The sequence below is a fragment of the Protobothrops mucrosquamatus genome, unplaced genomic scaffold (assembly GCF_001527695.2).
Source record: "Protobothrops mucrosquamatus isolate PMUCROS unplaced genomic scaffold, P.Mucros_1.0 scaffold280, whole genome shotgun sequence".
In the NCBI taxonomy this organism is placed as follows: Eukaryota; Metazoa; Chordata; class Lepidosauria; order Squamata; family Viperidae; genus Protobothrops; species Protobothrops mucrosquamatus.
This window is the reverse complement of record NW_015386624.1, coordinates 540,122-553,504: the sequence shown is the minus strand read 5'-3', so window position 1 is coordinate 553,504 and position 13,383 is coordinate 540,122. Positions and strand designations below refer to the sequence as shown.

The window sequence follows — 13,383 nt, the reverse complement described above, 5'->3', positions numbered from 1 at the left end:
GCTCCTTTAATCTTCCAGGACCGGCTTGCTTATACAGCCTGTTCCCCATCTATAGTAACCACCAGACTGGATCAGAATCCAGTTTTTATAGGAAAATCATTGGCTGATTATAGATCAATTTAGCTAGGTGTTAAATACAGATGAAGTATAGAGACAGAATTCCAGCACGCGAATATTGACCGATGGAAGTGGATTAAAGCTTCAGGACATCTAAATTTGCTTTATTTTGTACCCTGTAATGCGCCATACTTTTATCAGAAGTGCTTTATTGTTTATAATCCAGCTGCACTCTGTAGCAAGGGCTATGTCTCTGTTCACCAGTCAAATCCTAGAGGTCAGTTCCATGATTCACCAAACACAGCAGGGATGGAAAAAACAGCTCCTGGGCATAGCTGAACCATAACTTTTGGAACCAATGGCCATTTGTTATAGTGACTAGGGCTGCTGGGAGTTGGGATTCAGGATCTTCGAGGTTTCTCACTCCAGGAAAACAGAAACAGGCAGTTGTAACTTCTGCCAAGATGCTATATTGATGTAAATACAATAATGGGGAAAAAAGCCCAGTCTGAAACGTCATTTAAATGAATAAATATTGCAGGTTAGTAAAACAGTGGTCCAGATGTTCTTGAACCACAATTCCCTTATTCCTGACTGTTGGTCATTGCAACCCCCTCACTTCAGAAGGACTTCATGTAGTCCAATCATTGTATATCTCAAACTGAGGAGAGTGGCATGCTGCTTACAGTTAGCTTTTTTTCATAGAAGATACTGACAAAAGCTAAATGAATTCACAGCAACATCTCATATACATCACAGTAAGTAAGCTGCAATTAAGATAAACACCTTAAACAAGATACACTGACAGGAAGGTAAGAATGCTCTCATCCATGGCACATTCACATGATACCTCTACTTTAGTCTGGCATTACTTGGCATGAATAAGAAATCTGCCAAACACTGGAGGCAGCCAGGCTAGTGGATATCCTAGCCCAGTGGTTCTCCATTTGGGGTCGATCGACCATTTCATGGGGGTCGCCAAGCAAGGCTGTCCGCCATTTTTTTGTCTGCCATTTTTTTTGTCTGCCATTTTTTCCCCCTTTTCCGGCGGGTGCCTTACATTCCCTTGGGCTGGGCCAGCTGGTGGTCGGCCTGCTCCGTCTCTGCCGCTTGCCAACTACGCCTAGGCCGGCGCAGGGGGCGGAACCACACATGCGCGGCGCTCCCGGGCAGGGAAAGTCCTCGACTTACGACCGGTTGGGTAGTCCTCAACTTACGACCTGTTTAGTCCTCGACTTACGACCGGTTTAGTCCTTGACTTACGACCGGTTGGGGTCGCGGCATTAAAAAGGTTGAGAACCACTGTCCTAGCCACTTCCAGATTTACTTATTTACCCTAGTTAAAAATATAAAATCTATTTCCTGGTCTACTTTCAGGAAATGAAAGAGAGACAGTTGAGGGGGAAAAAATGTTGCAAAGCATGTTTCTGCCAGATGCAAAAGGGGAAGGGCATTATAATTGTGTTCATGACACACAATTAAATATCTAATGTGCCCACAACATTATAATTTAAGGGGTTTGTGCAAACCCAGCCTGCACTGCGTAAATTGGATTGAGTTAACTATGAGTAAAAATATTGAATTAAAGATCCAGGATTACATGCACGGTAAAATATTGATCTAAGAAGGTCAAAGTGCAAAGGTGAAAACCCATAAAAACACTTGTTTAATATGATACTAAATTATATTAAGCCCCACTGACTTAAATGAAAGAGTAAAGCAGGTGTTCTCTTCCACTCAATTAGGGTTTCTAATATGCTTAGCAGCTATTCAATGTAAGTTTAAAGAAGACTTCTCCAATTTAATGTCCACCAAAAATATTGGAGTAATACTCTTGGAGCCTTGCAGGTCTAGCTGTTAGATTCTTGTCTTCCTAAAGATGAGAATTCCAGTAAAATGGGACAATTTCTGATTGTGTATCTTTTGCTGCCCTCTGGTGCTCTAGCCAAATAATGGAGCAAATATGTTGTGTTTAATTGGGAGAAATCAACATAAGAGAACATTTGTAGCTCAAGGTTGAACTGTGGGGTTATTGGTGCTCTCTGAGCTCTGTTGCTTTCTTGCAGACACTTCATTACCCAAATTAGTTTGGTAATGAAATGTCTGCAAGAAAACCACCAAGTTCAGAGAGTACCAAGGACCCCACAATTGGGAGGAAAAAAAACTTGGGTTAGTTTTTGTTGTTAAAAACATGTTTAGAAATGATGATATGTTAATATTTGCAAAGGATATTCCCAACATCGTGAACAGCAGAATTATAATCCTGGCCAAAAAAAAATAAATAGGAAAGCTGTTTCTTCAAAGACTCAGCTAGCAGACATTGCTCCAGAAGTCGTAATATTGTTTCTTTTCCGGATATCACATCTGTTGCTGTTGTGATTGTCATTATGGTTCCAATGACACAACTGCTACCGCTTCCATCTGTTGCCTTTGTTGTTGTTACACAAAACCAGGGCAAGGCCATCTATGAGGGACTTTTTAAAGTGGCAAGTGTTTCATGAATGTCTGAGTCAACCCAGAATGAGTAGCTCTTTGCATGTAGAACATTTACTAGCAGCCTCCTCCCTCCCCTGATCTTGGGATTCTTCCCCTCCCTCCGATGGTTTCTTCTCCAGAGCCTTTTGATAATAATTTAATACAATGCTGGGATATTTTTTTTAGCTTTCCTTCTGCTGCTTTTATTCTGTTTTACAGTTCTTTCTATCTGGAATACAGAATTATATTGTTTTGAATGTTATGTACCTTAATAATTTCGAGTTTAAACATTTTGAATGTTAGACCTTCAACAGGAAACAATATACCAATGTTTCGCACTAATATAAATAAATGAAGCTCTTGTGTTAAAGTTTGAGAAGCTGTGTTCAGCATGAATGAAAAGACAGTATCCTAGAGTTAAGTTTGGTAGCCACTTTAAAACATTGACTACACTTTTGTGGTTACTTCATCATTAAGCACAGTATATCACAGGACAGAAGTGATATGCAGCCATCTTCCTTGAACCCAACGCTATTCACAGGGTTGATAAGATTATGCAAATTGAAATTCCAGGTATACAGAGGGCTCCAGACTGAATAAAACCCCACAATACTCAATGGTAATGCTATCTCCTTCTTCATTACTTGGAGGAAACATTATGCCTTAATTTGCTTTAAGGCAGGTATTACAAAAAGGATAACTTACCCCTGACTTTTCTTCTTTTTAGCCAAATGGGAAAACCTAGCATTAAGCTATCTCACAGCTTATCAGAGGGCCCTCTATCTTTAAATAGGGGAAATGTCCAAAATGCAAGCTTTTGCATATCAATAGAAGATAGATACCTTGATTACATTTTAATAGCATCAGGGTAGTTTCACTTGCATTTCTGCCTGGGGTACATAAAGATCTTGGTTACTCACTAAGTTGAAATAATCTTTAGAACCGCTATCTTACTATTTCCCTAGTTTATTTCTTTTATTGTGTTTTCGTCTTGTTGTATTTCTGTTTGTTTTATACAGAGAGCTGCTCAGATTCTTCGGGAGTCTGGACTATCATTTGGCTAAAGTGAGTGGATTCATTTACTTGAGACATGTTGTGAAACTACACCCCAGTCCCCCACCTCCAAGATTTTCATGGGCCCTGAGTCTGCTGACCTTTCAGAAAATCTTTAAAAACTGGCTCTTTTTTAAGGTTTTGAGGATGGGATGTTCTGGGGAACCTGGTTTTGTGTGTTTTGCACTTTCCTAGTGGAGTGGATAATTATTTTTAATCTACTATGGTGTCCTTTACTGTACTTTTAATTTTTTTTAATATGTAGTTGTATTCCTAGGAGTTATATACCTAGTTATACTCCCCAGAATTATTTGACTCAGATAGACAAAAGAAAAGATAGGATAGCATGTGTACATATGTATGTACTTAATGGTTTAACACAACCAAAAAGCATATAGGTCAAAAACGACATCTTTCACTAGTGTTGCTTCAAACATTTAAAAGGGCTGTTCTTCCTAAACTATTAATTTCAAATCTATTCAGTTTCCTACCACTAGGTTTCATAGACTAAAAGGAACTTTTATACATTAAAAAACTATGAAGGGTCCTTAGTGCTCTCTGAGCTTGCTTGTTTTGACATTTCATTATTCAAACTAGATAACATCATCAGTGCTAGATTTAGAGAAATGAAACAATTTTTTAAAAAGCATTAGACATGCCATCTTTAAAACAATATTTTGATGCCTTTCAATTACGATAACCTAATTAGGAATTAACATTGAGATGTGTTTGAATATTAGTAGCTAGGGTTGATAGTTGGGCTGTTGGAGTTTACATGTTTAATGGATACAATTTTGTTAGTGTTTGAATACTTAACAGGGTAGTACCACTCCTAATAAGAAATTACCATCTCAAATTTTACTGAAAGCTTATTCCAAAAGTTTGGAAAAGTAAAATATAATCTGATTTTTCTTCCAACCTTTGTTCCTTTTTTAAGTCAAATAAAGATGTTCTAGCTCAGAACAACAAAGAGGAAGATAGAGGATTTTATAGACAGGTATTAACTTGTGACTATAAACCCTTTCACTACTCAATATATTTAGCAACATATTTGATTAAAAATTCTAAATTGGTTTTCAGTAAGTCAAGTCATTCCTCCTAACAATGTAAATCAGCTTAAATTACTATTAGCAGCATCTGAGTAATATATGCATTTAAAAGCACTTCTCTTCAATACTATCTAAAATTCTTACACTAAGCAAAGCAATTCTCCTGAAAGTCTGTAAAAATTTGAGGATGTCTTTGTTGCACATTCATATCTGATCTCCTTTTATAGTATTTGCTACTTTAATGAACAAAAACATTTAATACTATATGGGTGTGTATGTATATTTGCTCCCTACACGTATATATGATTAGTCCGTTCTGGCATATTTATTTGAAAGCAAATCATGCTGATAAAAAGGCCCTTGTTTCAGATAGTCTCAAAGATTTGGGGTTGAAATGGGGAGGCCAACACACAGACATGGTAGGTTTATAGAGGGACCACAGCTGAATGGAGGAAAATTAACTTTGCCTCAAAATGTCCACAGTAGAATCTTCTATAGTCTTGGAACCGATTATTTTTTGCTACAGCAGAATTTTAAAACATGGCTTGTTGAAGTAGCCATAATGACCTGCTTCACACATCATCGTACTATGCCAAAAACAAAGAAACCACATCGCGGTTTAATGCATCGTTAAACGCAGCTAATGCAGCAATAAATAGCCAATGATCTAACCTAATGAATGGCAGTTTCCCCCCTACGAGCATTGAAGGTTTAAAAGCTGGCTGCATTCTTAGGATACTGTCGGCAAAAAGAAGCCACGAGCGCTCTTGAAAACAACTGGGAAGCTCGCTCAAGCAGGTCCCCGCATTTTCCCGACTTCTTGATCTGCGCTGATACACAAGGGAAGGGTGTTGCTGCTTTAGAACGATCTGATTTTTTATGCACGTGAACCGAAGAGCTAGATTTCAGGCAGCGCTTTCGTCTCCCATTCAAATCCTTAGTATTTTAGAATTAACTCATTTGGCATACATGGTTTTTATAGATTCGATTTGCTATTGAGAGGTTCCAAGAGCTGGGGGAGCGGGTCGGCGTGCTAAGCCACAAAAGGACAATCGGGGAGAATCGCGAGCACATGGCCGAAAGAAAGTCGCTATGCATTTTTATTCGGGAATTAAATTTCACAAACGGCTCGGCGATGTTCACGCCCAAGCAGGACACGTGCGCGCGCTACCGTAATCGAAGCCACGCGACGAGCCAAAGCTTAGCGAAAGCACCTCCCGATGCTTTTTTCCTCCGCCCGAGAAGCAAAATAAAGGGCGGCCGGGCGCCCAGGGCGCGCGCTTACGCTCAGTTGTATGTTTGGAACCCACGCGCTCCATTCTAGCCGCTCGTACTTTTCATGAATGGAACGGAGAAGTCCTCAAGGCGCACGCGCCTCTCTGCCCCGGGCCAATCACAAGCGCCGGCTCTAGGCCAGTGTTTTGGTCACGTGGGCGTTTGTAGTTGCGGCGTCCCCGGCTCTACTCGGGCGGGCTCTTTATCGCTCGGCCCGCCCGCCTTGCGGTAACCCACCCTTTCCTCTCCCCCTCCCCTTTACTACTACCCTTCTCCCCCCCGCGCTCGGTTGGCCTTGGAGCCGCTGCTGGGCAATGCCGTTCGTGCGCTACCGAAAGGTCGTGATCCTGGGATACCGCTCGGTCGGTGAGTAGCGCTCTGCCCGGCCGGAGGAAAGCGGAGGGGGCTGTCCGCGGGAGGCACCACGTGGCAAGAGGTGCCGGGCGGCTGCTCTCCTACGAGCGGTGCCTCGAGAGCCGGGCGTGGGCGGGAGTTGGAAGTTCGGCGGGGAACAAAGTGAGCCGGGAGCCGGGCGGGCTGGGCACGTGCCGAAGCGAGGGCTGGGAGGAGAGCAGCGAAGGGGGGACCGAGGGAGGGGCGGCGGGTTTGCGCCGTTGCTGAGCGGACCGTGTCTGGAGGGCGAACTCGCGAGGCGTCTGGCGGGTGTTGCCTGGCGGAGCGGCGGGAGTTTGCAGGCGAGGGAGGGAGGGGAGGCGGGCGGGCGAGCGAGCGCCAGAACGCCAGGGAGATTCCCACCTTAGTTGCCCCGGTTGCTGGGCGGTGGCAGGGCGTGAAAGAGCCAAGTGGCTGCGCGTGTGAAGTCGCAGAAGATGCTAAGCCGGAGGCAACCCTCGGACCCGGATGCAATGACTTAGGAGCGGTCTTAATGTAGTGTTGAGCTGCAAAGAGGTCCGGTTGCAAGGAGTAACAAGAGTACTATTGATATTAGAGCATCCATATTATTTTGACCGCAACAATAGGGCGTGCTCTTTGCTTTTCAGAGGTGGTCCAGAGATTTGCAGCCTAAATCGGGTAAAACCCTGATACTTGACTCTTCTAAATTGCCCGGAATTATACTCGAAAGTATTCGTGGAAAGGTCTGGTCAAGTAGGCAATAGAGCTCTTAGATGAAATAATGCCCTTGGACTTTTAAGAGTGGTCTAGGTTTAGGTATCATAGGCTATGCTCCCTTGCTTTGTGGATTTCCTGTCTTTGAGCTTCCTGGGCTTGAACTTTGTACATAGATAATTTATCTCTCTGCTGCCTTCGCAAGGTGGTTGTGCAGATCAGTTGTTAAAAGGTGGAAAATTGCCTGATGAAAAAACAGGGGAGGCGTGTGAAAGGTTCCTGACAAAGCCACCGTTTGCCTTGCTTTGCATTCTTGGGAGCAACCCTTAGAATAGATAGTCTTTGTGGGAGGGAATGGGATTAATTGGGAGGAATCTGTCTGAACAATGCACATGCTTGCATCCAGTGCTGCTCTTATTAGTGAACAACTTATTTTTAAACAGTCTCTGGAGATAGATTTTCTGCTCTTCGGGCCAAGGTTTAGCCTTAGTAGCACATGAGTAGGCAAAACTTGTAAGTAGTGGGCAGCTATTTCCTGACCTTTACTAGTTTGTCCTCAGGGAGCTATTTGTGCCTACCCAATTCCCAACCCATCTGATCTCCTCTTCCCCTGAAGAGAAATGCAAGGAGTCACCCGGGCTGTGTTTTCTATTAATCCATATGCCGTGGGAGGAAATGAGCAGAGGGCAAAGGTTATTCATGGGTGTCTGGATAGTGAAATCATTTGTTTCCTTGGATTAAATTTGCAACAGCCTTTTTTCCCCTTCTTTTTAAGTAATTATGTGAAAGATTCATCTGGGTACTTCTGTATGAAAAGGTGTTTGAAAAAAATGGAGATTTTTGCCCCTCCTGCACCTAATGGATGTCTATATGTTATAGACCCTGTTGAAAAGTGATGTGTATATTGAGCTGTAATGTCTACACTTAGTTGATTAATCAACCATCTGTGCCTTGTTTGAACAGATCAGAATGGGGATTGAGATATACCAGAACTGTTGGACTAAGAATTTGGACTAAGAATTTGAGTTACAAACTGATTTAATTGTTCATTGGCCCATATCTTTCTGAGTAATGCTGTCATTAGGACTGTTTTTGCTAATGTATATAAGCAGAGATTGATGGAATCAGTATACATCAACTATTGTATTTCTATGTCATCTTTCCTACAGGAACACAGCGTACCCCTACCCCACCCCTAAAATAGTCCTGTGAAATAAGATCAGTCTGGAAGACAATATCTGGTTCAAATAATTCAATAATGTTCATACCTGAACAAATATTTAAAATCTCAATTCTTTTTAACATTACTATACTTATTCTCAAATTTTAGGCACCTCATTAATCTTCACTGCATCTGAAAAAAATGCAACAGTACAGCATCCTAGCTTGCTGTAGAGTGTAAAGATCTAAAATGATGTACTGATATCCTAAAAGAAAGCTTATAATATAAATACTAAGCTTGGTATGTTAACCAGAAATTGAATACTGTGATTTCTTTGTATTTTGTACATGCTTCACACTAAGATGTACATCTGAGCCAAGTAGCTTAATATGGTAGAGAAATAGGATGCCAAGAATAACATTCTAAATTCAGTTGTTGTGAATCTTCCTAAACAGTTCCTTGGCTAAGTGTGACTAAGCTTTGCAAAATATACTTGTATTCTCCTAATGGACTCTTGGTATCTACAGCTGGAAACTGTTGGCTAAATTACAGTGATGGATAGCAAAACTGGGATCAGCTGTTAGGAGTATGGAGTGCTTCTGATCTGACTGGGAAGAGGGGCATTGGAATGAGTGGGAGTAGAAAAGTCTCCATTCTCCTTTCCTGGAAACATTCCCTTAGTGGCTGTCCAAACAGATAGGGCTGTTTAGTGAGTCACAAATAAGTTCATGCTCCTATGGCTTCTGCAGACCTCTAAATCAAATCCAAAAGCACTGAAGGGCTTGTTCTTGCACCCTAGAGTGGCACTGAGGAAGTAATATTGGGATTGGCTTTCTTCCTCATCCTTAACTATAAATATAGCCTGGAGACTTATGAATTATGTATTGCACGTGTCCTTTGTTGCTAATGTTGTTTTTTTTTAAATCCTGGTTCATGACAATTCATGAACAGACCTTGGATCTTCACCATTATACCCTTATTTAGGTAGAACATGAGCTATTTTGTTTGGTGGATTTGCTAGCTGAGGATAAAGCAAGTTTAAGTAGTTTGTGGTTTAATATCAGATCCTAGCTGTGGTCTTGTGTGAACTAGGTTATTGTGGTAAGAGAAACCAGGAGACTGAATTTAGGCATGAAAGCCTGGCTGGGTAATTTGGGCCAGCCATATTCTCTCAATTCAACCCACCTCACCTCACAGGATTGTTGTGGGGACAATAGGAGAAGGAAGGCGTATTAGGAATGTTTGTTGCTTTGGGTTACTTATAAAGGAATAAATGCCTGATAAAAATCTAATAATACCATATAGTGAATTCAGCAGTTGTATTTATTAACCTAGGATTTGGATTTAGCATGCTATATAAACCTGATCTACCTGTATTCAACTATGGTGTGTCCAAAACTAATTTTCCAGAGAAAGAAAGAAAGAGCAGCACAGGCTGCTTGTGTATATTCAAATACAATACTGATATGCAGCACTGTAGAGTACAGTACTTATCTATTACCAAGGAGCAATCAATATTGAAAATGTAGCCAAGTATCTCTCAAAACTCTTCAACGTATCCTTCGTACTTATTTTGATGTTAAATATTCTAAAATGGAAATTCCAAATATAATTCATGATATGACAGGATAGTTCAGTGCTTCCCAAGAGAAATTAGAGAGGAGGGTGTTAATCAGTTATCATTGGGAGATATCGGAATCTTTGGGAGATGGGTGGTGTACATGTTTAATAAGATAAACAATGGGAAGCTTTAAATTTAGAGTATCAGAAATGAGAAAAACCCAGAAGTTTGGCTGCAGATCTGCTATTAGTTGTCCAAAGTATTGTATTCTAGTAGTATAACTTAGGCCTGAGAGAAGGAATATATTAGTTTAAACCACGGGTGTCAAACTTGCGACGTGATGTGTCGAGACTTTTTTCCCATTGCCGGCAATGGGATGGGCACAATTTTGGCATGATGCATCCGGCCAGTAGGCCGGCAGTTTGACACCCCTGGTTTAAACAATGGTAATTAGAAGTCTGCTGTCACTCAGATATTCGCAGTAATTCCAGATCAGTCATTAGTTCAACCCTCTCGGAGCCCATTTTATCAGAGGCAGACAGTTTGTATCATTTAATAGGTAGAATTGTGTTTATTCCTGTCCTCACTCCTTCATAATTCTGATTTTAAACAATGGGACCAGAAAGTCATGAAATTCAAAAGTTGTAGGGTGCAGAGAGAACGTGCTTCTAGTAGAGAGATTTTTTTATAAATCCTGTTTGTGGCACACCCTCAAATCTTGTATGGAATGTAAACAATGTTTTATTTAATTCTCCCTTTTGGGTATGTTAATCTTAATCATTGCAGTTTTATCCTGTTACCGTGAACAGGGCAGTTTTCATTGCTGTGATCAGGATAATATGAATGTTTTCTGTTGCTTTAAATTGTATTCTTCATCACTAATAAATCCCCACAGCAGTATTTATATTTTTTTGCCATCTTTCCTCTTCAGGTAAGACATCTCTTGCTCACCAGTTCATTGATGGGGAATTTCTGGAATGCTATGACCCCACTGTGGAAAGCAGTAAGTATGCTATTGCTGTGCTTTTATTATATGTATCTTTCTCTTCCTTACTAGGAAGAAATATATATTAGGGACAGGAAGTGCTTGATTAGTAATAAGGTTGGCTTACGTAACCTCAATTCCATGCCAAGGAAAGCTGTATTGGCAAGTATAAAAAAAGGATATTCATGTTAGCATTGTGTTTGCTTTGAAAGGAAGATGACCCCGATCCCCAAAGGGTTAATAAATAGGGAGAAATGCACATCTTCCTTTTCTTGTCAACCTACAATTGCCATCTCCAGGTAAAACCAATCCTTGAGATTTCTTCTCCCAGTAAATGGTTCCAGCACACTTACATGTGCATTGGCAGATGTATATCTGTGTCTGCCAGCACCTGTTCTTCATAAATGAAAGCCAGGATTCAAAATAAATATATATACAGTGAATTAATAATTAATTGTTTAATTAATTGTTTACAAAATAAGATGCCCCAGTTATAAAGTTGATTGTGGGATCTCCTTCCAGCAGAGACCAAAAACATAGTACAGCATCCTGAGATGGGATAAGAGAAGGGATAGTGATTTGGCAAAGGAAAGGGGGAAAATGCACATGGGTGGAGATGAAAGGAAAACCAGTGGTAGTAGACAAGACAAGAGAAAACAAGAGACGCTCTGTTTATGTCTTGCACAAAATTTATATTCCAGCTATATATGCTACATATATCCAGGCTTTTCAGCACCAGGATCTGTAGCCACTTACACCTCTACCCATTCATACCACATCTTCCTTCTATGGTTTGCAGGGAATTTTCCTGCTCTACCTTGCAATTCACAGGTAATAGTTTACATAGTCACATGATAGAAATTTCCAGAGCTGCAGGTTCTGCAGATGACGAGTTCATGACGTTTTGATGCAGTTAATGCAAAGAACATGTTTAGAATGTTTAAGAGTTATGGGGATGCATTTTTTGGGGGGTCTTTCCAATCTCCCTTAAGAATACCCAGCTATCTCAGAATGCCACATAATATTGTAATTACAAAGGTTATTTCTATGACTATTCCTAAAGTTGGAAATTGTTATTCCTACTATTAAAGTAACTTTCCATAACTGGGTGCCTTCCAGAGGTGTTGGGAGTACAGATTTCAGACTTCCAGGTGGCTGGGACTATGGAAAGGAAACTTGGGGAAGACTGTGATGGGATGTGTAAAGGGAGGGCAGCATTTAGTCATTCAGACATTATTTCATTGAGCAGGAATTACTATCTGGACCTGTATCCATTAACTTGGAAGTAAGCAGAGTGAACTCAGTGGCCTAGGGCAGCCAATGCATGCTTAAGTAGGATGTCTTCAAAAGAGAGATAAAAAACTAGCTAATCTTTCATGTACATGACAATGGAATGCATTCTCTTAATCTGTTGGGGACAGTTTGGTAGTGATCACTGAAAAATAGGACAAGTCCTATCCTTTTTATTCTTCTACCAAGCCCCTGCATCCTCCAGATGTTTAAATTCTTAAAGAGTCCAGTACATAGGAAAGAAGAACATTCTCTTTTCCTCCAGGATCAAAACAATTTTAAGCAGAACCGAACAGAAAATGACAGAGATGTTGACTTAAACACAGTTTTAACTATGAAATAATTTGCTTGCTGAGACTAGAAAGGTACAAGGTTAGTTATAAAATATAGGACTCTAGCACAGCTGCATATATCTCAGAATAGAACATATCTGCTATTTCTCACATTTTACTAAAATCAGAAAAAAAATTAAGTCTGGGGCAGAGCGTAAAACCTGAAACATCTCTGAGCATTTGTTTTCTGTTGATTAACAGAGATTCAGTAGTACCTCTGCGCTCATTTCCTGCTTTGCTACAAACCTTTTCCCCTGCACACCCGGTCCTTTCCTGTTTTTGTTGGGGGTTGCCCTTCCCGCCCATTTTATTCAGAGAACAAATTTAGGTGGTTGTAAGGCAGATTTGCTTATAAATCTGTTGTTCTGTCCTCTGAAATAGTTAAGTTAGTTTCTCGAGGCTTAAGGCAAGGATCACGCGTGGGGAGGGGAAGGTTTAACTAATGAAAGCTTTTACTGGAGCACAGCTAATTTAGCAATAAATTGTTAAAAGAGTTGTATGTATGTATATTATATCTCATATAATATCTCATAAATGGAACATTTTCTACAAGTCATCGGGGATGTAGTAAAAGCATTCTTTAATCCTGTTAGTTGCCTCTCCCACTGAGCAGAGGGACCACATTGTGATTTTGTTCCTTTGCTTCCTATAAACAATATCTTTACACCTAAGTTTACAACACCAGTTGCATCACAGTAGCTGCTCCAAACTCTGGGTTATGACACTCAAGCCCCCTTATTTTTAATGCAGTGGGACATCCTCTGCAGGTGCTAGACAATTGTCCCATCATTTCACTGTGTCACCACAATATGTGGACCTTCTTCCTTGCCGATATAAATCCTGACAGCTGACAAGTGGGCATGTTGTTTCTGCTGAAGATTTGTTGTAATTGCCTCGCCAACTTTGGAAACATCAGCTACAATTAAACCTAGCTGATTTTTACCATCCTTTACAAACAAAAACCCGCAACACAATTGCTTTGGCTGGTGAAGCAACAAAAGATATTAGCAAAACTCTCTCTCTCTCTCTCTCTCTCTCTCTCTCTCTCTCTCTCTCTCTCTCTCTCTCTCTCTCTC

General features: G+C 40.7%; 1 protein-coding gene across 1 annotated transcript in view; it reads left to right on the top strand.

Moving 5' to 3' along the window:
* The first annotated feature begins 6,223 nt into the window (after positions 1 to 6,223).
* Positions 6,224 to 13,383, top strand: part of RHEBL1 (RHEB like 1) — a 16,029-nt gene continuing 8,869 nt past the window's right edge. Inside the window, exons 1-2 of the mRNA XM_015814755.1 lie at positions 6,224 to 6,275; positions 10,632 to 10,703. Coding sequence (XP_015670241.1) covers positions 6,224 to 6,275; positions 10,632 to 10,703 — 124 coding nt within the window. The remainder of the gene's footprint in view (positions 6,276 to 10,631; positions 10,704 to 13,383) is intronic.